The sequence below is a fragment of the Crocuta crocuta genome, unplaced genomic scaffold, assembly GCF_008692635.1.
Source record: "Crocuta crocuta isolate KB4526 unplaced genomic scaffold, BGI_CrCroc_1.0 scaffold29, whole genome shotgun sequence".
Classification (NCBI taxonomy): Eukaryota; Metazoa; Chordata; class Mammalia; order Carnivora; family Hyaenidae; genus Crocuta; species Crocuta crocuta.
The window spans coordinates 978,789-1,003,479 of NW_027533280.1; the positions used below are offsets into that span (position 1 = coordinate 978,789).

Here is a 24,691-nt window from a genome sequence, read left to right on the forward strand (position 1 = left end):
AAAACATCCTCATTGTTGCCCTGAAGCCACCTGGAAGTGGGCTGTGTGGGTTTGGCCATTCACTGTGCTCTGCAGCCCAGATCAGATCCTCCTGCCTGAGAAGAGTCCAAAATTCGGCAACTGACAGGTAATTGTGAGCACATAACATGCTCTCTAGACACGTGTGATAGGTAAGCAGCATTGTAAGAATCGTTTGCCACAGGGAGACACATGTGATCCCCCCCAAGACCACGGATCTCCTGTACGGTCCCCACTGTCACATTTGTCTTACAGCCAACTGGGGTGATCACTTATTCCTTAATTCTCTAATCTCCGCTCCTGACTTTCATAGTTTGGGCATTTGCTTCAACCCACAATGATGCCTAGAACATCAACTGTCACGGCAGGGGGCGGGCAACGGATTTGTTCCTGGAATCTGCATTGCATTTTAAATTGATGTTCAAAATAAGGCTACCAGTGGATGACAGCTATGGGAAAGGCCACTCACTTGGTGGTCTGAGCCAAGAGGAAGCCCTTTGGTCTCTCCCTTTCCACGAGTCTTGGCATCTTTGGGGATGTGAACTGGCGGGGGTAAGCAATTTACTGCACCAGAGCAACTGGACAGTAAAAGATCCAAGTTTACAAATGCACCATTGGAAATGCACAGCCGGGAGAGTGGGCTATGGTGCTGAGTACCTGGGAGGGGGTGCTTACCGATGCCTGATGGGCACCCCGTGTCAGCCTAAAATACCCATGGGATTACAGCACGTTTGCCCTATGTGGGAACGAACCCAAATAAAACAGAGATCCTATAGCGGTTATGACAAAGAAAAAAAAAAGAAAGGCACACTCTCCAAGGAAGCATCTCTAAGTGAAGAAACTACATTAGATAGGCAGTGTCTACACTGGCGTTGGTGTTATTTAGCGAGTGAGGTTCCTACAAAGGAGGTAATCATCAAGTAGCAGATTACTTCAGCTCCAACCTTATACGGGTGCATGCTCTTTGGCCGAAGGAAGAAAAGAAAGTGTCAGGTCAACAGCGATTTACGCCATCCTAGAGAAGTAATCTTCTCAAATAGGTAGAGCAGTCAGCATCACGTGGACCCTGAATTCCAAAGCAACATGCATCTCTCTGTTTGTAAAGTGCTTTGTAGTCCCAAAGGGCAGCAGTAGATGCATAAAAAGATCACCTGTCTCTCAGCTTCTGCAGGTTCAAAGGAGATTTCAATCCCTAAGATAAAATTAACCAGTTTCATCTTGAACAACGGACTGAGGGCAATAATTAAAGCCAAAGAAATCATAAAGGCATCTCATGGACCTTAAAGATGGCCCAGTTTGGATGGCATGATTACTTTCTTGGACTGGGTGGGAAGGGTCATTGCCCTATTGGACTTGAACTATTATTTCCCATCTGGAAAGTGACAGTGTCCTGCTCACCTTGAGTCACAGAAGTGTCTATAAACACTAACTCTGGTGACAATGTTTCTGCACTTTCATGTACTTTTCTACATTTCTAAAAGCAAACCACTTTCTATAACCAATCTAAATTGTGTAAAACCATAAAGAAACTGAATTAGGCATTCAGAAGTCCAATATCCCCCAAACTTGAAATTCAGCATTTGCATTTTGCACACACTCAAAAATCTAAATATACAGAGTTCGTTCCTTTATGAACTTCATTTCAAGCTTCTTTCTCTTTGTTCCTTCTCTTTGAGAAACCAGCTTTGCTAACTGGATGCATGCACATTGGGCCTGGGGAGAGACCGCAGGGTCCGTGTCTCCGTCCTCTCATGTTCCAAGGATGAGGTCCAGGAGGTGGGCAGTGGGCAGCATTTGCCCGGAACGTGGAAAATCCTCCACACCTGGCAGAGCATCTGGGCTCATCTGAAGGCTGCTACTCTGCAGATCATGTTTATACCTAGTGCCTCAAAATGATGCCTGCAGAGCCCACTTAGTAGGGGGCATTTATCAAGACGTGTTAAGTTACTGCCCAAATGGCATCCCCTCCTCCTGAAAGCAAGATGATGCTGGCAGTGTCGGGAAGGACACACATGCCAACCGAGAAACTTCGGGGGCTTAGCATTGCCTGGCCAGTGGTCAGCGGAAACGTTTACATCAGCCTCCCAAGCAGGAGCCTGACCATCCTGTGTCTTTCTTACGTCTCTTGAGCTCTGCCTGTTCTGGGCCCTCGGCACCCAGTCCTCGCCCTGTTCAAGCCTCTGCCCCCAAAAACATACACACGAGGGAGCAGTGACAAGGGACGACCAGAAGGGAGCCCAAGGTCAGGGGCCGTTGCATCCCGCATGTCAGCACTGAGTCCAAGACGGTGTGACCCTGGACAGCGACGTGAGTGTCACGAGCCCTCCTTCTAAGATATCCCGGAATAAGTGTCCCCCAGCTGGGAAGACAAATGAGAACTTTCCAAAGGTAAAAGCTGTTTGCAACTTTTAAGAAACATTTTCTTTTGGTTTCCATTTATTGCTGTATCAAATGTATGAAAAATCTCTGGCTAAGAAGAAAAATATATATATAAGAATAGTGAAGTCATACAGAGGCTGAAATTGAACAGGGAACATGTGCATAAAATAAGGAAACCACGGAAGAATGTTTAAGCGTTTATTTTCACGTTAAAAATGATGAGTTACCCTGTGGTTAGAATATACCTTTCTGCTGGGAAATGTAGTCACTTTATTTCTGAAGTATTTTCAGGAAAAAAAAGAAAAGGAAAAAAAATCCAGAAGTAATGAAGAGTAAGATGGAAAGATTCTGGCAGATTCCATCAGTGACGCCACCATGCAACACACCCTCTCCAGGCAGCGGTGCTAACCGGCGCCCCACAGGAGGTTAGGCTCGGTGTTCTCCCCACCATCGGTTTGGATATTTTTGAGCGAGATGTCTGTACATTTAAAAGCTACAGCGTTGCATGCTTTTATTATAAAATGTCTTTATTCCTGCGCACCTCTCAGCGCCTCAGGGTACTGCCTCTGTTACCTACAAAAATATCTGCTTTCTGTATCTTAGCATAGCCTTTCCACCACCCGCCCCATCCCTTTACACAGCAGGTGATATGCGGTACATCACACGTGTATAATTTTGATGGAGGAGACGGTTGCTGAGTTTATAAACCATCTATCATGTCATTTACAGAGATGAGGATGGAGGATTGAAGCCATTTTTGAGATGACTCGAGTAGGAAACACAATGGTCCCGGTGGCATGGAGGAAACAGGTGCAATCACTCTGTGTGGTCATTGAAGGGGGACTGCTTAGTTCTCTGACAGAGCCTTGACCGGTCCCAACACCCCACCATTGGGAAGATGCCTTCCTAAAAGGGTGAGGAAAGGATGCAAACAACAAATGCACAAAGGCAGACTTCCTAAAACTTAAAAATCAGCAAAGTACAAAGTACTTGTCTACAGATGTGGCAATGGTACAAAAATCAATCCATGTTTTCCCTGCATTAATGTTTATACACAGACACGCTCTGCCTGGAGTTTAAGTCTGGGAGCTTACCCTGGCCAGGGCACCACACAAAACAGCTAGGAAGTCAGTGAGTCCTCTGCTGGTGTGCACAGAGCATCCCAAGGTTTGCTGGGTGGCGCCCTTCCGGGAAACTTGAAGTGTCTTCTGGCTTTCCCTCCGATGCAACCCTGTGCGCTTATACTGTTGTGGCAGCCGCTCCTCGATCCCTGGGCGCGGTGTGGAGAGCGACACATCTGGCCGCTGGGAACACTGGTCTCACCCTCCCCCGCTAGGTGGCCTGGTCATCATGGGCTCCTGAGCCACCCTTCGTGTTACCCACGAAGTTCCCAGCCTGTTCCCCTCCCAAGGCTTGCTGGTGTCTGCCTTGGAGGTTGAGGGGGAGGTCTACACAGTCACTTCCTAAGGAGAGGAAGGGACTTTATCAACACTGTTCTGTTCAGATCATTATTCACACTGAGCAATTGGATATTTCAGCTATAAAAACCTGGAAGATCCAGGCACATGCAGGTCCCTAGGGAACTGTATTTCAAGGTTTCATGATTTATGTCTTTTCCCCATCTTGGTTTAGATATGTAGAAGCATAGTTCCTATTTGTTTTAAATGATCTTTTAGAAATCAGGCAGATATAATCCATGGCTGCTGGTCAGCAGGAGATATTTAGGACAAGAAGAACTTCACTGAAATCCTGGACAGTGGAATGATGCCCACGGCAAATCGGGGGACCGTGGACTGTGCTGGTTCCTGCTATATACTGTATCCTCTGACTCTTCACTACGCACATACGTATGTGTGTGTGTGCGCGTGAGTGTGTGCTGTGTGGTAAAAGGGACCCCTCCTCCATGACCTTCCATGCGACTTTCACCTTGAACTGACTTTGAACAAAGGTGACTATGCAGAGCCTGTATCACCCACAGGAGGCAACTTCAGCACCACGGACAGCTCCTGACTCTTGAGAAAGCGCTGGCACCTTCTACCGTCTAGCGCCCCCAAGTCTGCACTCGGCCCACATCACTCACTCAGACCCCAGGGAACACTCTGATTAGCCAGCTTCTCTGTAACGCTAATCATGACAATGGTAACGTCCTCCTTCCTTTCCAGATCACCTCCCCTGCCAGAGCCTCACTGAACCAGGGGCTCCTTTGGATAGCTATGCTGCATTAGTGTGTGAACTTCCTTTCAGCATCCCCAGTGGCTCTGGGCCACGTCCCTGCCTCGAACCCCTCAATCAGCAGTGACAGGCTCCTCAGGCCACCTGAGGTGCCCTTCGTGCCAGGCATCAGCTGTCTCTTTGCAAACTCCCTTTGAAGCTAATGCCTGGGCCTCCTGGCTCCGTTCACCCACCAAGTTGAAAGACTTTTTGGAACTTCACCCACTTCACTCCTCAATCCCCATCTTAAACATAAGATTGACTGAACATTGGCCTCTAAATATCAGGCCTATGTCCTTGGTAATCTATGCACCATTTAGAAACCCACCGCAGTGCTGTGGGCAGGAGACACGGGTCAGAGGAGGCTGGGCCGTCCTGCCCCCCGCTTCCCCAAAACAACCAAATGTCCCTTGTTCAAATAGCTCGCTCAGCAGCCATGTGGGGTCAAGAAGCTGCTTCCCTGCACCTTTGCTGCTCTGGCTTTTAAATTTCTATTTCCTAGAGATGCAGGTGGCACCAGAAAGCTCAGGATCCTCACTAACCCATTTCAGTAAAATGTTACACTCTCCTAATCTGAAATTCCTGCTTTGCTTGAAACCATTCATACAATTCCTTGAAAAACAGTTTTGAATCTAAAAATTATGCAGTGGTCACGCCTTTTTTTTTTTTTTCCCTATTGCCACTTTGGCTTTCCAATAGCTATGGTTTTTTCAACATAATCCCTTAAACTCTCGAATAGTCGTTTACGCGACTTGAGGGCAAACCCCTTGCTTTTCTCCATCAGAGCACACCCTGTGTAGGTTTTATCTCTGCCAGAGTCATGGCTGATGAGTTTTGGGGGGTAAGGTGGGGAGGGTCATTGTATGGAAGGACTTCTACATATTGCTAAGTGGAAACATCATTCTACTTACTTTCATATTGTGGTGGTCGTTGTTCTGGTAAAATGGAAGTTTAATCTGAGTGTACTTTGCACGCAACTTCATTTCTGTATATATTAACTTAAAATTTTGATTTCAGTTCGGATAACACATTGCGTTGACCAGAAAGCACCAGTATAAAGACAACTATTTTGGGGTCTTTTCTAAAACCCTCAGAAATGCACTCCAGGAATTCCCGTGAATCTTCCACAGGCAGAAGATAAAAAATAAATGTGGCTGACATGTGTTCACCAAAGTTTTTAAGCTTCATATAGAAAACTGTAAAGACATGGCCCTCCCTCACAGGATATTAATATTTTATGTAAAACCCCATGGCCCCAGTCCTGATACAAGGAAGCTTCACAACAAAGAGAAGGAAGGACAGCATGAGGAGAAGTTTCTCAGATATGGCCCCCTAGGTGAGGAGTGTGGAAAACTGGAGGACACCTAACGTCCTGAACGGACGCGGCAAACGCCAGCGACTCAAACTCATGTGTAAATGAAACATCTCAGAGAGAAGACCACAATTGCTTTTCTTCACGTTTCAAAAAGAATTCCAGAGGCCAAAGGAAACCAGGTGCAGGTGCAAATGTATATAAAAATAACGAGCAGCGCTCATAACAAATAAGGGCGGCTACATTCGGCATCTTTCACGTACGTCCCATCTCAGGCCAAGGGCAAGGAATGTCCGCTGTGCTTTAAAAGTTCTAGGAATAGAAAAATCAACACCCAAGCCTTTTCTAAATCCACACGGCCGTTTGTCGCGAGATGACTAACAACGTCTGTGGGGTCAGGTTTATTGTATTTGAACTGAGCTAGTACCAGGCAGCAGATACAACTGTTGTCTTAGAATTTCTCCAGGATCTGCATGTGGCCGCTTTAGAGACATTTCCTGGCTTATCTCCTGGCAGCTCTAGCTCTCTGGGCCTCTGACACCTGCTCATAAAAGGATCCCTCCCAGACCTCCACAAATTAAGCTTTGTTAAATCATCCCCTATTGCTGAACAAACTCACTGCTCCACCGTTCAAAAAACAGAAGGCATAAAGGTGAATACAAACGTAAGAAAGGAGTTCACATCTGGTCTTGCAGCCTTTCCATATAGTCTCTAAGGTCCCGGGGGCCCCCCAGCCCGGTGTCCTGACAGACCCACTTGATGTTATCCTCACTGTCAAACAGGATGGAGTTGGTATATGGGCCGCCATCCTCCGGGAGGATGGTGGTATAGGAAGTAAACTTGACTCTCTTCCTCTTTGGGCCCGATGGGTTTATAGGCTCACTTTTAATGTCTTTGTCATAGACATAGTCAGAGGGTCTGAGTAGTTGACTATGGAAAGTCTTCTGGGAGCCGCCGTTGAGAAGGAAGTTCCTCTCCTCGAACTGCAGCCCCCTGTCTATCATGGTTGTGCACTCCTCCGATGGGAGGGTGATGTCCACGGGGTTTTCCAGAAGTTCTACTTCATTCCCAAGCCAGACCCAGTCATGGGAGTGGGGGATGTTGCCTTGTTCGCTCACAGCGAATCTTTTGTGTCTGTATTTCCAAGCAAATGCCACACAGTTGATTAAGAAGACCAAAATGGCCAGGCAGAAGACACAGAGCAGAGCGTACATGCCGATCTCCAAGTCAGTTAACCCCCTTGAGGTCACTGTAAGGTCACTGGGATTATTGGGTTCCGGTAACTTCCCTTGAGTGGGGAAGCTTGTGAAGGCGTCTGGACCGCCACTCTTGAGTAACTTCTTATCCTTTCCTTCCAGGGGGGACTGTGGGGTTGTGCTTTTGTTGCTACGTTCCTCCTGGCCAACAGAGGCGCCATGTTGGAACCACTCCTGAACCGCTCTCTCCTGGTTTCCTTCACGCCCTATGGAATTACTGAAGTGGTCTTTATATTCCCGACTGAAGCCCTCGATATCGTTGGTGCCTCCCAGGTGCTCATCAACGTTTGGTTCAAATTTGACCTTGACATTTCCTTTACCCACAGCAAGAACACTCTTCCTCTTGGTCTTCTGACAGGGCTCACTAATCATCATTTCTAATTTAATCAGGGGACCTTGGCCTTCACCTTGTGCAACCACAACCGGCCATTTGGACTGAAGGTTTGCCTGGACAGACACCACCATTTCATCCAATGACGACACAGTAACTGAAAAATCCTTGGGATCATAAATGTCTAAGGGTGTCACTGAACCATCACTGAACAAAATCCAAGAACTGACTATCGCTTCCTAGGAAAAATGAAACCAAAGCATTATGTTATAATCAGCTTCCTTCAAATTACAAACATAAATATGACTTCTTATATAATATCACTTATTTTTCCACAGACTGGAAAAATAAACTTCTATGTTTTATAATCTTGAACCGTTCTTGGCATGCCTTGAACTGACATCAATAATATACTATCGCTCCACTGATATGAGGAGCAAATAATATACTTTAATGAATGCATTAAGGTGCATATTAATTTATTGCATGCCGCACAATAGAAGTTGACTTTGACCTTTCTAGAAAACATTTTGAAAGATCAGGCAATTTATCTGAATCAGGATCAGGTGCAACTAATCAGGCTACTGCTCCAGATAATATCACTTTGAACATTCTTTATTAGGAAGCCAGTGCTGATGAAGCAAAACATGCACCGGGTGAGGGGCCTGGGGAAAGGCGCCTTATGGGAATGAGCTCACCAGAAAGGCACAGCACCCTGGTATCTTAATGAACACTCATTACTAGTCTAAAGACGGAGGGGAGCTTTAGAGTTGGCAATGACTGTAAACGGTGGTGATTTGGTGCCCGTTAGCCATGCTTGTTCAAGCAGCTGACATGGAAATTCCAAGTATCAAAACAACCTGCTTTGGCAAAAGGAAAAACCTGTGATCCCATGGTCATGGTCCAGCAGAGTGTGTCAAGCACACATAAGGCTGCTGTAAAGCAAATGGTATATGGACACATGGTTGATGTATAAAACCAGTATGAGGAAAATGTATCTAAGTCACTGGTATTTTTCTTGAATAAGAAGCAGGAAGAAGCTTCATGCCCACCCCCGCACCCTAGCTCTACTGATGCCGTCTGCAGATGTGAGGGGGAGGGAAGTGGTCTCAATGACCGGGGACAAAAGGACTCTGGAATCCCACCTGCTGAGGGGCCTGGAGAACGTCCTGGGCGGCCACCATCGAGACGATGGCTCTTTTGTCCGCTCTGTGAGGCTGCAGGGCAAGAGACAAGCNCTCTGTCTCAAAAGTAAATAAACATTAAATTTTTTTTTAAATTTCTGTCTACTGTTCAAAGTGTAACATATAGCTAAGTGGTTAACCCTCAAGGTTAGGAAAACAAAACTAGTTTTCTCAGGTTTGCTATCTTCTATTAGTGGTATATGATGAGTAATTATCATACTGGGGGAAAGGTGGCTTCTGCTGTGTGTTTAATTTGCTTTGGCGGTAAAAGAAATTAGAGATCTTTTTTCTCAAGTCTCCCTGAGATGCAAAAATGAATTTAAGTTACTTTATTAAAATTGGGGACTATTCTATTTCTGCCCATGATTCTCTTATGCGGGTGCACACGCGCACGCACGCACACACACCTGGACACTCGTCACTACAGACTGGGCTGGGGCCGTGGCAAGGGGGGCGTGGCCTGTACCTGCACGGTGGTTATCCCCGGCTCCCGGCCCACCAGGGTCCTGCCGCCCTGTAACTGCGCGATCCTCGGCTCCTCCACCTTCATGGACTCCATCACCAGGTCAGTGATGTCAAACTGCCAGTCGGGGCCCAGCATGTAGCTCAGCTGACCCAAGTCGGGCGCCTCGGCCACAAACGGGGTGAGGACGTGCACCGTGGCGTGCTGGTACTGCAGGGAGCAGCCGCGCCCCTTCTTCTCCTCGTCCTCCTCATCCTCACTCTCCCGGGTGGGCCTGGGGACACAAACAAGCCGGGATACATGTCACGGCTGTGAAGAAGCATCCCCACTTCGACCTCCAGATTCTCTGTGAGTGTACAGAACACGCGACATGGTTTTTCTGCCCACCAGACCCGGGTGCCATCGGCTCATTCCCCGTCTGTTCCTTTCCGGCGGCCCCTGTGAACCTGCTTGGAGCTCGGAAGGTGAGCACCACCCCCGCCTTCCCGCCGCAGGACACGCGGCCCCCAGATAGGGAGAGGCTGTCCCCGCCCTGCGTTCTGGAACTCTGTGGTCTGAAACTGTCCCCGCTGTGGGGACTGTGAAGTCCCCGGTCAGAAGAGTCGCTGGGCATGGTGTTCACTCCTCACAGGCCCAGGCACCGAGACCGGCTGCCGCAATGTCCCTCCAGGCGTGGGGTCAAGGGCGGGCCCCCGGGATGGCCCAGCACTGGCCCCTGGCTGGCCGGGGACAGGGAGGCTGGAGTGCCCTTTCCCGCCCCGTGGCCCACCCACGGCACTCGGCCACAGAGCTGCCGAGGGGTCGTGTGGGAAGGCAGGGGTGCGCTCGTGCTGGCAGCCGACACCCCGGCTCAGAGGGCCTGGACTGCCGCCCCAGCCGTGCACAGCCCAGGGGCAAATCCTCACTGGCTCTGCTGCTCCAGGACCTTCCCCTCCAGACGAACCTGTCCTGTGTGCTTTGTGAGAGCACCTTGCTTGGTGATGGGCCTACAACCGTCAGTGGACAGGGGTGGGGGCCGGGGAGACAGTGGCTGTGATTCACACGCACTGAGTCAGCCCTACTATGTGTTGGGTCTCGCTCTACCTGCCCCCGTGACCATGAGCGCTCGTGGATCCAGCCGTCTAGGTGCGGGGTCCATGCCCAGGCTGCAAAGCCCCCCGTGCCCTCTTCCCCCTTAAAGTAACCTCCCTGCGTCTTCAAAACAGCCATGAAAGACGTTCCTATTTCTGCACAAAGATGCCGGGGCTCGGAGCGGTTAACACACAGCCGAGGCAGCTGGGGGTCAGCAAACTTAGTTCCATTTGACTTCGGAAACCCATCTTCTTTAAGATCTATCCTTCTGCCTCCCTGCAAGGTCTGGGAACCATTTAGAAAGACACAGTTTGTCACCAGCATCGGTAAACAAGCATGTTGTGGTTCCCCAGCGTGAGGGGTGAATATCTTTGCTGGTGAGTGAGGTGGTTATTGTACCAAAGGGACGTGGCATCAAAAACACGCAATGACATTCTGAGAAGTTATTCCCATTTCACTTTTCAATCCTTCTGATTTTACCACGGGGAATGAAGGTCTCTGGTCTGGGCTGTCCCTCACACTTATCTGACACTTCCTGGTGGACTCGTTAAACACCAGTTATCCCAGGGCACACGGGGGGCTCAGTCAGTTAAGTGTCCGACTCTTGGTTTCAGCTCAGGTCATGATCTCACGGTTTGTGAGATCGAGCCCCACATCAGGCTCTGTGCTGGCAAGTGTAGAGCCTGCTTGGGACTCTCTCCCTCCCTCTCTCTCTGTTCCTCCCCTGTTCTCTCTCTCAAGAGAAAGAATTAAACTTTAAAAAAAGAAAAAGACCAACTCAGACAAAGAGCAGTATCTACGCAGAATGTAACACCAACTTTTTTTCATTGCATTACTTTTTACCAGTTGGCCATTTTTGATAGTGATGTGAAATTTCCTTTAAGTAAGTGAATAGAAGCGAAAAAAAGAACAATATTAAGTATATATTACAGGTGCCATTCCAAAGAGGCAGTATCATAAGAGTGGTGAGTGAATAAGTGAAGTATTAGAAATACTGTATTAATCAAACCACTCTGTTGTTTTGGGACATATAGCATTCTATTTTTTTTTTACCTTTAAATTTCGGGGCACCTGGGTGGCTCAGTAGGTTGAGTGGCAGACTCTTAATTATGGTTGAGTCACATATCACAGTTTGTGAATTCAAGCCCTGTGTTGGGCTGTGCACTGACAGCACGGAGCCTGCTTGGAATTCTCTCTCCCTCTCTCTCTGCCCCTTCTGTGCTCTCTCTGTCAAAAATGAACTTAAAAGAAAAAAAGTTTAAATTTTGCATTAATTAGAAATTCACTGTAAGTTAAAAAAATTATTTAGAGGGAGGTCCTGTACGCTCTTTGCTCTGCTAACATCTTGCATCATCACAGCACAATCCCAAGACCAGGAAACAGACATTGGTACAAACCACAGGCTTATTCAGAGTTCAACAGTTTAACCAGTGCATGTGTGCACGTGCGTGTGTGACTCGATGCAATTTTATCACCGGAGGATTCATGTAACCATAGCCACAACTGAGACACAGGACTGGTCCGTTCCCATGGGGATGCCCTCAGCTACCCCTTGATAGTCTACACAATCCCTAGTCCACGGTGACCACCAATCTGTTTTCCATTTTCTAGATCATTCTAAATGGGACCATATAGTTTGCACTCTCTTAAAATGCTGCCAGGGATGTGGATGGAGTAACCAGCTGAATATACGTGGCTGCTGGGAGAGTGAAATGGTACAGCCTCCCTGGGAAATAGTTTGCAGTTTCTTTTAAAGTTAACTATGCCCTTATCATATGACCCAACAATTACGCTCTTGGGCACTTTCCCCAGAAAACGTGCTCACACACAAGCTTGCACAGGAGGGTCATGGCGGCTCCATCCAGGAGGGCCCCGACCTTCTGTGGTGAATGATTCAGCGTGCTGACACGGTATACCCCACAGATCACCCCTCACCGATAAAACAACAGGAATGCCCCATACAGCCAACAACTGGGGTGGATCTCAAGGGATTTATGCTGCGTACAAACACCTCAGTTTTAAAAGTTACACACTGTCCGGTACCATCTTCCAGCTAGAGAAGTGTCTGCTTTCAAGGGCCACCTCTTAAAGTCAATGGGTTTAGCATTTTAATTCTATCTGTAAAATCCTTTCATAGAAGTACCAGATTAGGGTTTGAGTGAAGAGACAGGAATCTTACAGAGATGTCATCTTTAGAAGTCTGCCTACTACACTATGTGTTATTTCATGCTTGGGACCACTCTCTTCGGTGAGATTGTCATCTCCAAATTACAGATGAAGAAACTGAGGAACAGAGGGGTTCATCAACTGGCCCAAGGTCACACAGTTCTGTGTGGGGAAGTTCACAAGGATGAACACGTCAGCGGCTTCATTCCAGAGCCCACAACGTAACCCCTGTGCCAGGCTCCACAGATGAAGGTTGACATTTACGAACAGGGAACTGAGAATGAGCAGCATGGACGGGAAGGAACGACGGGGAAACAGGACGCAAGGAAACACCTCTACCCAGTGCTCTGTGCTTCGTACGCACTGCAGCGTTATGCTGCATCCCAGCAACTGTTCTATGAAGTGGACACTATTCGTATCTTCATGAGAATTTCCTCAGTCAGAAGGCTAGAAAGTACCCAAAGTCGGATCCACTGAACCCCAATCCAAGGCCACTGTGACCACCGCAGAGGCCGCTTCCCCGAGGTCATCTCCGCAGGGACCTGGGTCTCAGGACTCAGCCCTCCCTCGGCTCCTCACCTTCTGTTGGATGCCACGGGGATCCGCCATCCCTTGATCTGGCTCAGCTCCGTGTCTGAGATCTCAATCTGCAGGGGAAGCCTAGGCACCCACACGGTGACTTCCAGCTGAGAGGTGAAGTGCTTGTGGGTGAAGTTCACGGTCGTGTGCACTTGGCTCTTCATCTCCTTTCCGTTCACAAAAATGGAATCGCAGTGGTTGGAAACCTTTGGGAGAATCAGAATCCTGAGATGCATCAGCAGGAAAACACAGGCACCGAGGAGCAGTGAAAGTTCGTGAACTCTGATTTATTAGACACCAAGACAATCAGAAGAACATGACTCCAACAAAAGGTAATTTGTAGGCACTGATTAGTGACAAATACTGATAAACAGACTCCAGGAAAACCATTTTGTATTACAAAATACTGACAAGTGAAACCATAAACATAATTTAATGGAGTTCTATAACCTTTGTTGCTTCTTTTGTGGGTTTTTTCCCTCTACCTCACCTTCTTTATGTACTCAAACCACCACTAATCAAACCCCAGGTGCAATATATTTCACTCTTGCACCATGTTTGAAGATATGTAAAAGGTAGCCATATGTTACTAAAAAAAAATGACTTTATTCAAGCCATCAAGAGAATCTTTTCTGAAAAACCAAGAAAGCTTTGTACTATGTTAAAATCCTTGTAGGAAAAATACTCACGGAATGTGGATATAATTATTGGTGCCCCATTAAACTGTAGTTTTGCAGACTGGAAGTAAGGATGTAGTGTTTTGCTACGTTTTTTTTGACTCAGCACTCGGTGGGGGGGGTGCCCTCTTAATGTGCACGTGTTAGCAGGTTACGTATCGGACAGTTTAAACCCCCATCTCACTCCACCTCTTCCAGATAAACAAGTGAAATGTTGACGACATCTCTCCTGGACCTTCTGGAAAATGTCATTGAGGTATGTGGTGGGGAGGGTGCAGAGGGGGCAAGGGTCACTTCCAAGTGCAGGGGACACAAAAACTGAGAATTCACCGCAGAATCACAACGGCAAGGGGTCCACAATGTCATTCTATAGGTGAAGGACCTGTAGCCAGCGATGTGGTCTAACTGGCTCAGGTCACACACTGCTTTTTGGGGTCTCCTGTCAGTCTGAGCCACTGGCAGACCTGAGTGCCACCATGCAGGGTGTTTTTCAAATCACAAATGAGGACTTATTCTTGACCTCCTCTTCCTCACCTGAGTCGGTACTCACAGCCCAGGCCTCCTTTCCAAGCCCCACATGGTCATGTCCAAAGCAAGGTCATAAGTGCCAACTTCCAAACTCCAAAAGCAAACCTTTTTTGTTGTTGTTGTTTTTTAATGTTTTTAAAAATTGTTTTTGAGAGAAAGAGAGACAGAAAGTAAGCAGGGGAGGAACAGAGAGAGAGGAGACACAGAATCCAAAGCAGGCTACAGGCTCTGAGCTGTCAGCACAGAGCCGGACGCTGGGCTGGAACTCACAAACAAGGAGATCATGACCTGAGCTGAAGTCGGATGCTCAACCAACTGGGCCACCCAGATGCCCCTTCAGCCACCTTTATGTAGAACAGACCGAGGCCCCTAGCAGGAACATTGGCTAAGATCCCTGTGACACTGACTGGGTAACCCTGGTCCTCAGAGCCCCGCATGGGGTGACCGTGTATGCCTGTGCCCTCCAGGGACAAGGGAGAAGAAAATGGATGATGGGAGCAATCAGCTGTCTCTGGGGGTCATGACCCAGGAACGTAAATCGGCACAACTGTGCCCAGGATTGCCAAGAGAGCAATCGCAACAAGGCTTTCAATGAGAGCAGAAATGGAAGGGAGAAGCCTGTTTTTATTTCAAGATCCCGGGCCCAGCTGCCTTTCCCTCAGACACTCAGAAAGGGGTATGAGCCCCGTTTCAGAGAAACCCCTGCCTTCCCCTGGGAGCACTCACTGGGAGGCGCCAAGACCCGCTAAACATTGCCCGGCTAAGAGAACAAGGCTCCTTACCTATGACAATGCTGCCTTCAGCACCGATGAAGATGGTCAGCACCAATTCTAGAAACTTTCTGATCCTACCTCCTACAGAATACACCTCAACTCTCCCACATTTGTGGAAAATTCTGGTTTCTCCTTGCCTATTGCTGTCCACCCACCCTCAGGCCCCCTGTAAATCACTTTGAAACAATACATCCCACCATCAGGAACGCACCTGTTCTGGAAACCAGGAGGCTCCTTCTGTGCATAAGAAATGAAATCTCGACACGGTGGCAGTCTATACCCTCTCGCGCTCATGCAGACTTACACCTGCCCCATCTTTCAGGCAGTGAAAGATGGCCTAAGTGGAAAAACTTAAATTAAGAATGTAACAGAGTCAAAGGCCTTCGAAATTCATTTGATTTCTTTCTCCCGGGACGTGCAGACCCTTAAAAGAAAGTATGCATCGCTGCCCTTGATTAATTCAATTAAAACAGCTCAAAGAAGGTCAGTCCTGGTGAACGCTAGGCTCAGAGGTGCATGACAGTGTATACAAGACGTAGCAGACTTATGGACGGCATGTTTGTGCCACCCCCAAATTCCTATGTTGAAACCTTAATCCCCAAGATGGTGCTATCCGGAGATGGGGGCCTTTGGAGGCAGTGGGGTCACGAGCGTGGAGCCCCACGATGGGATCGGTGCCCTTACAAGAAGGGACCCCAGAGAGCTTACTTTCCCCCTCTGCTCCACCACTGGAGAGCAGGACCAGAACACAGCTGTCTGTAAACCGGCGGTGGGGGGAGGGGGCGAAGGGAGGCTCTCCCCAAACACCCACACTCTGCTCTCCGACTCCCCAGCTCTCAAAACCACCAAGAATAAATGTTTGCTGTCTGTGGATACACCTTATTATTTGTGGACGCCATGTTCTCAAATGTACCCCCTTGTTTATACCGCGACACCACTGTCCCGGCAACGTGGGGAAGTTCCAGGGCGAGGACTTTGAGTCGCCTGCCCCACGCACAGGCCCCCAGCTGAGGTCAAACAGGCCACTACGCTCTCCTCTGGTCTCAGCCCCTCAGGCAGCGATGACCAGAGGGATGCACACGGGGGGGGACAGCGCAGCGCAGAGGGAGGGGCCCCATCCTGCTCTCGGCCCGGGTTAGTGGGGCGGGAGGCGGGAGAGGGGACAGCCGGGGCGAGCCACGTCACGCTTCCCGACCTCGTTTCCTCTTGAGCACAATGAAGAGCATGTCACAGGATGCGCTGTTTCTTAGGATTTAAGACGACGGTTTCTGTGAGACGTGTACGTGCGTGTGTTTTGCCCCGAAGGCTGTGTTTGCTGATTCAGCGTCTGCGGTGACTTCGGCAGAACACGACTTCCACGGATAACGAGGACCGGTGTCGCGGGGCGTCGCGTCTGGACGGGGCCTCTCGCCCGCGGCCTTCTCCCCTCCTGACGTGAGCCGGGCCGCACAACCCTCACTCCGCCTGCATCCAACCCTCGACAGGAGAGGGGGTCGCGTGCCGGGGCTTTGGGGGTACGCGTGCAGCAGTGCGGGCCCTCAGCGCCCCGGACGGCTGGCCCCTGGCCCAGGGCTCCTCCCTGCGGCTGCCCACACGGCAGGCCTCCCAGCCACCTCCGACTTCCCAAGGCGCAGGGGGTGAAGTGCCAACCCCGNCCTTCCCTGACCTCCCGTCCTGACACCCGCTTGTTGTCCACGCCTGAGGACACATAACCGGCTGCCCACGGGCCGTCCAACCACACACCGGCAGGTGCGCCCCAGCGCGCGCACGCCCTCCTCCCACCCAGCGTTTCTAAGATTTCACCCAGAAAACCCGCAGCCCCCCATCCCCCAGGGCCCCCGCCAGGCCAGGCAGGCTAACCCCCTCTCCTTGCCAGTGATTGGCTTAGGGACGGCCACGTGACACGGCTCTGGCCAATGAGGTGTGAGAAGCCGCCCGGAAGGGCCTCCTGGCTCCTAGCCGTGCGGGGAACCTGCCCTCCGTGTCCCACCGGATGTTGTCACCGCGCCGGTGACGTCAGGGACTGCAGCGGTGACGTCAGAGCCCTGAAGGGGGCGGGCCCCGGAGCAGGCTGGCACCGCGAGCGTGCAAGAACAGCCGGGCGGAAGGAACGGCGTCCTCCGCGCCCTGGAGGGACCACTGGGCCGGCCCACCTGGACCCCCGTCCCTCTGACCGGTGACGTACCCTCTGCTGTGCTTAAAGCCGTTCGGCCCACGGGTTTTTGTAAGGCGCCACCAAAAGCGGCATACGCTTTACAGGGTAGCCGAGGCGTCACTCCACTAAGGTGTTGTTTGAGTCATTTCTTTTTTAATTTTTTAATTTTTTTAATTAAAAAAAGAGACAACACGAGTGGGGGAGGGGCAGAGAGAGAGGGAGACACAGAATCCGAAGCAGGTTCCAGGCTCTGAGCTGTCAGCACAGAGCCCGACGTGGGGCTCGAGCCCACCAACCGCTAGATCGTGACCTGAGCCGACAGACGCTTAACCGACGGAGGCCCCCAGGCGCCCCTGAGTCATTTCTAATTTGAACTTGGCACCCGCTGGCCTGGTCACTCTGCATCCACAGCACACTATTTTCCTCGGATTTACTAGGCGTGCTCCTCTGTAGACTATATTTACAGTACTTCTGCATTATTTACAGCAGATCAACCATAACACTCATTGCGCTCATGTCCCATGGCTTACACTGCACTGATTGCGCTGGAGAGCTCTTAGCTGTGCAGTACTGTACAGTTTACCTTCCGATACTTATCACCGTCGGAATGCTCATGCTTATTTTTTTATTCTCCTCTGTTCCCCACTTGAAGGTGATCTGCTTGAGAACAGGGACCTGTCCCCTCTTTTTTTTTTTTTAATTTTTTTATTTTAAGCATTGATTGAGAAAGAGAGAGAGCACATGCCAGGCAGAGAGAGAGAGAGAGAGAGGGAGACACAGACTCCGAAGCAGGCTCCAGGGGCCGAGCTGTCAGCACAGAGCCCGACCCGGGGCTCCAAATCATGAACCGCAAGATCATGACTTAAGCCCAAGCTTAACCCACTGAGCCACCCAGGCGCCGCTGGACCTGTCCCCTCTTAACTGCTGTTGTTGCCACATCCAGCACAGCGCATAGCAAACTGCGGTGTTCAGTAGACACTCAATGGGAACGTGCCTCCACAGCTTCCTGTGGGTGCGGTTCATCCCTGTGCCCCGTGAGTAGCATGTCTGGGTAAGAAGGAGGAGGGGGTGCCTTAGGAAAGGTTATCAGGTTAATTGCATTCAGACAAAAGTTCGTTTAATAGATCCTGAGAGGAGACGGAGAAGCCAAGAGCAAAGCTGAGAAAGTTGCAGGTCAAAGAGCTGATAAATTTGGGTCCCAGTATGAATTTGGCCTTGTGGCCAGGAACTGAGATCTCTGGGTCATGTCAGCCACGTGCGTGTGTGTCAAGGGGACAGGAGGACACGGCAAGGTAAAGATCAGTCGGGTTCCAAGCAGCCATCTAAGTGATATCTTCAGGGCTCTCTGAGCCCCCAAAGGAACATGGAACTCCAAACGCTGTGAATCCTAACATACGGCGCTGACGACAGGAAGGTGGACGTGGGAAGCAGACAACCTGGGCCACGTTAGCCTGTGAGCATGTGCGAGATGGCCTGTACATGTCATATGAGGAAGACATGTCTTCAGAGGTTAATAGTTCACGGTAAAATTGCACTTTCACAGCTCACTACTTCAAAGAGAGAGGAATGAAAATAGGTTACTTGGGGACCCTGTAAGATATGTCACTGACTTCATTTTCTATTTAAAAGCAATCGGGTCTGTATACCAGCCACCCTCTGAGTTTGCCACAATGTTGGTCCGTCTGTTTGCCCCGAGAGAAAGTGGACTGTGCATAAGGTTTCCTGAGACCCCCTCCCCCACCCCAACAGAGTGTGAGAAAGGAAGATGGCTAAACAGGCAGATAGTATGTTTCGCACAATTCACACACACACATACTCACACACACACACACAATGCTGAAATACCATATTAGGACCTGCAAAAGGAAACTAAGAAAAAAGCTTTTATATTCTATTGTCATCTGAATCAAACTGTTTGTACTTATCACCATGTTTAGCAAAAGGCACTGTCTGAGGGGCAATAGGTACGCAGAAAATATTTATTTTGCCTTGAGTTTTTACACTTCCAAGAAATACAAAAAGGAGGGGCTCCTGGGTGGCTCAGTCGGTTAGGCGTCCTACTTCGGCTCAGGTCATGATTTCACGGTTCGTGGGTTCAAGCCCCGCATCGGGCTCTGTGCTGACAGCGAGCTCAGAGCCTGGAGCCTGTTTCAGATACTGTGTCTCCCTTGCTCTCTGACCCTCCCTTGCTCATGCTGTCTCTCTCTCTCTCTCAGAAATAAATAAAACATTTTTTAAAAATTAAAAAAAAAGAAATACAAAAAGGAATAATAGCTATCATGTACTGACTGCCTAGTAGGTATCATGTGTTGCTTTTTAAAAACTTTACGTATAAAGGTGTACTCACTAAATCCTGCAGATACTCCCCGTGTTAAGGGTTTTGTCCCCATACCGTGGATGGGGAAACTGAGGCCCAGGGATGGCTGCTTCTCCAGGGATCAGCGCTGGTGATGAGCAGAGCAGGGGTCTGCACTCCACCTCCCTGAATCAGGGGGTTCCTCAGCACAGAGCGTTACCACCCCATGGTCCTGCCCCCAAAATGCAAGACCCAGATACACACGCCGGGATTTCATACCCACCTTGCTGAGGTCTAATTTATGTTCTGTGTCCATTTGAAGGCACACCGGAGGAGTTTGGTGGTGCACGCACCATGAAATCACTACCACGCTCAGGCACAGAACATTCTCCTCGTCCCAGAAGACCCCTTGTCCCTCTTTTTGGTCCACTGCTCCCTCTGTCCCTGGCCCCGGGCGCCACGGACATGCTCTGTGTCACTAAGCGTTAGGCGTGCATTAGTTCAGACTAGTTTGATCATTAGCCCTCAGGTCCAGGGAGAGGGAGCCAGACTGAGGTCCAGAGACCAGGGTCCTCGATCAAAGGCTTCCCCCATCACATCTGAACATCACTTCCTGCCCTCCGGGGCCGGACTCCACACCCGTGAACCCGAGGGCGCTAAACCATGCGGCTCTGACATTCACTGTGCTGCCATTCAGAGGATTCAGAGACAGGCTCAAGGCTACAGTGTATTTTGACAGAACAATTTTTCTCTTTTCTATTTTTTCATGTGTAAAATAAGAATAAGTCATCCATTCATTTAACAAGTGTTTAGTGAGGGGGCACCTTGGGTGGCTCAGTTGGTTAAATGTCCAACTCTTGGTTTTGACTGAAGTCGTGATCTCACAGTTCGTGAGTTCCAGCCCCGTGTGGGGCTCCGCAATGATGATGCAGAGATTCTCTGTCTCCCTCTCTCCTTGCCTCTTTCTCTAAATAAATAAATAAATAAATAAATAAACATTTAAAAAAAAAAAGTGTTTAGTATCATCTACAAAGCGGGAACTGTCCTCAGTGTTGGGGACGGAGCTATGGGCACACAGGCCCTGCTGTTAAAGACGTGAAATTCTAAGAGAGGCAGCCACGCTGAGCAGCGTATGGATAGAGAGTGCACATCAGGTCACAAGGAGGGGCCTGGAAGAAAGCCGGAGCAGGTGGGAGCCCAGGCAGTGGTGACGGAGGGGCGCTTCCAGTCAGAACGGCGGGGAGCCTCCCTGGACAGGGCGCACTCGAGCAGCAACGTACATGCAGTGGGGAGGGAGTCGTGAGAACACGCACATCTATGAAAGTGGAGGAAACAGGAAGTGAAAGGGCCCGGAGATGGGGATTTTCTTGCCACATTTGGGGACTGAGAAAAACAGGCAAGCAGGGCAAAGAGGTAGCCAGGGGTTGGATGTGACCCCGCTGAGTGAGGATAACGAGAAGGTGAGGAGTCTGGAGCAAAGAAAAGGGATGGCCAGGCGTGCGAACGGGAAGCCTCTGGCAGGTTGGGAGGAATGGGATANAGGCAGCCCTGGGCAGGATCTGCTGTTGAAATGGACGCTGGACATGAGTGAGACACAGAAGCCATGGTCTGGGCGTGAGACAAGCGGAGACTGCAGGAGAGGCGGAGAGAAAGATCCAGAGCTCGGGTTTGAAAAATTTGAAATGCTTGTTAGCCATTCAGATGAAGATGTTAAGTGAGAAGTTGGGGAACTGTGTGTGAAGCTCAGGAGAGAGATTCAAGCTGAAGAAATACATTCGGGTTGTGCCGGTACCAACACACAGTGCTCAAAGCCAGGGGACTGAAGAACACCTGGCGTGGAAGCCTCAGGCGGCTCAACACTTACAGGTCACGAAGTGACACCGTGAAGGACACTGAAAACACGGGCCGGTCTGTTACGGAGGAAAAGCTCAGGAGAGGAGGTGAATTAGCAGGTAAGTGACAGAGGTACTTGAAGAAGGTGTGACGGGTTATCTGTGCTGCCGGGGAGGTCAAGTAGATGTGGACAGAATCTGAGTGCGGGCATCAGCCGTGCAGAAGACCCTGGTGACCTTGACACACGGGCACTAGGGAACGGAACAGACTGGCGGGGGCAGGCTCAAGACAGAGTGGGATTTGGGGGAGGGTACTACAGAAAGCTTTTTAAAATAACTTTTTTAAGTTTATTTATTTTTGAGAGAAACAGGGAGAGTGAGCAGGGAGGGGCAGAGAGAGAGGGAAAGAGGGAATACCAATGCGAGGCTCAAATCCACGAACCATGAGATCATGACCAGGGCCGAAACCAAGAGTTGGACACTTAACCGACTGAGCCCTCCCAGAAAGCTTTTTAAAGGTCTGCCATAAAGGGGGACAATGGAAAAGGACACCTGTTCTAAGTGTTAATTATGATTAGCCACAGAATCCACTTAGCCTGGTACATGGTGGGTGCCTAAGAAAACCACCTGTGGTAATAATACCACGAACAGTAATGATAAGAGGAAATAAACATGGCTGCCACGCTGCCCTTCCCAAGCTCTGTCTGCAGACTGGCCCTACACTGGTACAGCGGTCAGACGGCAAGCGTCTGTGAGTGCCGGCCATCTGTCCAGCTCCCATGGCCGGGTCTCCCAGCATTTTTAGCTTGACCTGAACAACCCATCAGCCTCACCCCAAACCCACCAAATGCCCAGCGGGAGTCTGGATGCTGAGGTCAGAGGAGAAATTCATTGCCTGACCACCGGGAGCTCATGGCTAAAAACAAGGTAATAGAACAACACGTCCTGAGTGAGCGCTAGATGTAAGCGGCTGAGGAAATGCCGTGTGTAACGCTCCAGCACGCCTGACCCGGAAACTGCTGTGCAACAAGAAGGTAGAGAAGAAGAGACCTGGTCAAGGAGGCTTTTCAATCCAGCCAAGAAAACAGGAGGCAGGACAAAACTCTACCTTCACACAAGTGCAAATGGGTACTTTGCAAGCAAGTGAACAGGACGAATCAGGGGACGTTTTCCAGGGCTAGAGAGGGGGAGCCGTGAGGAATTCTCTTACTCCTGTATGACCTTTCTCGTTCTCCCCCCCCCCCACACACACACCTCCAGCTGCATGGTGCAGAGCTAGGAAGGCAGAAAAGCATGGGTATTTCTTTAAAGACAGAATCTAGGAGAACCTGGGCGGCTCAGTCCGTTAAGCATCTGACTTCAGCTCAGGTCACAATCTCACAGTCTGTGGGTTTGAATCCCGTGTTGGGCTCTGTGCTGATGGCTCAGAGCCTGGAGCCTGCTTTGGATCCTGTGTCTCCCTCTCTCTCTGCCCTTCCCCTGCTCACTCTCTGTCTCTTTCTCTCTCTCAAGATAAAATAAAGATATTTTAAAAAATTTAAAAACAGAGCCTAACAAATACCGTATCTTACAATTTATGGAATGCTGTGGCACCTGAGAGTCTCAGTTTGCCTCGTGTGGCATATTTCAAGACAGTGCCCAGCACAGCNCCTCTCTCTCTGCCCCTCCCCTGCTCACTCTCTGTCTCTTTCTCTCTCTCAAAATAAAATAAAGATATTAAAAAAAATTTAAAAACAGAGCCTAACAAATACCGTATCTTACAATTTATGGAATGCTGTGGCACCTGAGAGTCTCAGTTTGCCTCGTGTGGCATATTTCAAGACAGTGCCCAGCACAGCACCCTTACCCTCTGCCACGCGACTCTGCTGCTCGGACCCCTGGAGACAAAATGTACTTGCTCCCATAATGTTGGGTTTGGGCAAATGACTTGCTTTGTGCAGTAGGACTTTCAGCGAAAATGTCACAGTAAAACACTCAAAACATAGTTAAAGGATTGGGTTTGTCCTCTTGGGGTTTGCAGCCTGGATGAGCTGAATGGCCCTGGAGACCCGTGAGCAATGACCAAGTGCTTATGGTGGCCCGTGGTTGAGATGCGGGGGGCGTTTGTTATGTAGAAATAGTAATTGATGCACTCGCTGACAGTGTGTCTCAAATAGTTCTGTGAGTTCCAAGCCACTGTAGAAAATACATCTTACATTATGAGCAATATGTAAGACGTATACATAGAGACAAAGGAAATGGGAGGGGAGGGAAGGGGAGGGGAGGGAAGGGGAAGGAAGGGAGGGAAGGGAAAGGAAAGGGAAGGGAGGAAGAAGAGAAGGAAGACAACAAAGAAATGTACACAGTAGGAATCTCCAGGACTTCACAGCGCACCTGTCCCCAGTGGGTCCTCAGATGATGCTAGGCTTTCATGAATCAGATGCATCCAGCTCTCTGACATAATCGTCTACCCTTCCCTTCGATAAGTGAGCATTGGCATACCACCCTGATCGTCCTTAATCTCCCTCGAACATTCCTGAGCTACACTTAAATAATCCTGTGTCACTGCGAGGAACAGCACTCAGGGAGCCTGAGTGTTGGCTCCCGCATCCGCAACATCCTTTGGCCTCACTTGGAGCAAATAAGCACTTGCATATAACATATGTCTTTCTTTCCTCAGTGACCCATGCAAATGGCAGGTGGGCTCCAAAGTTCACCGAAGTAAAATGCACCCAAGCCATATTACCCAAGAAAAATCTCTGTTTTCGTTTATAAGGCATAGCATTTATGATTCTTAATACAAAAATATGTACAGTAATGTGGAGGGACACAAGTAATCTTTATAATTTACATGCTGCACATAATTGCAGAGACGGGTGGTATTTGCAAGTTATCCCATTCTTTCTCTCAGCTTGGGACACGTGAGTGACGGCGCAGAGGACCCCAGCTTGTTGGCACCTCCTGGTTGCTGTCACCACCTATGCCTTCTGTGAAGACATCTTTCAGTTCCTCTAACATTTCGCTGGTCACGGTTGCTCTCTGGCCTCAATACACTCTTCAGCGTCTTCCTGAAGGGGAAGAGGTCAACAAAGCCATCACAACCCACTTGCCCCACCCACCCGGCTTTGACGATGGTGGGCAGACCCTTTACAGTGACACACACATTTTCCCCGCGGGACTGACCCTTCCCCAGGGAGGGTAACAGACAGCCAAGTTAAAACATGCAGAATTCCTACCTATATATGTGTATGTATGTATGTAAATGTGAGTACATGTCATTTTTGGCTAAATGACAAAATACGTATTGCGTTCTCAAGAGTTAAATGTCCATGCGCTACGGCACCGAGCCCTCTGGGGCCCCTGTACGATCACAAAGATAAATGCGAACATCAGGCCCAAAATCAAAGAGCCATGCCTGCATCTATCCCTAATGCTATGGGTTGTTTATCTATTTTTTAGACAGTCATGAGAAACATGCAAA

At 49.4% G+C, this 24,691-nt stretch overlaps 1 protein-coding gene across 1 annotated transcript in view; it reads right to left on the minus strand.

The window, feature by feature from the left end:
* Nucleotides 1-2,581: 2,581 nt before the first annotated feature.
* LOC144218108 (transmembrane protein 132B) overlaps nucleotides 2,582-24,691 on the minus strand; it is a 209,007-nt gene continuing 186,897 nt past the window's right edge. The window contains exons 5-8 of the mRNA XM_077747942.1: nucleotides 12,971-13,176; nucleotides 9,158-9,428; nucleotides 8,653-8,751; nucleotides 2,582-7,746 (exon numbers count right to left, since the gene is read on the minus strand). Coding sequence (XP_077604068.1) covers nucleotides 6,598-7,746; nucleotides 8,653-8,751; nucleotides 9,158-9,428; nucleotides 12,971-13,176 — 1,725 coding nt within the window. The 3' untranslated portion in view covers nucleotides 2,582-6,597. The remainder of the gene's footprint in view (nucleotides 7,747-8,652; nucleotides 8,752-9,157; nucleotides 9,429-12,970; nucleotides 13,177-24,691) is intronic.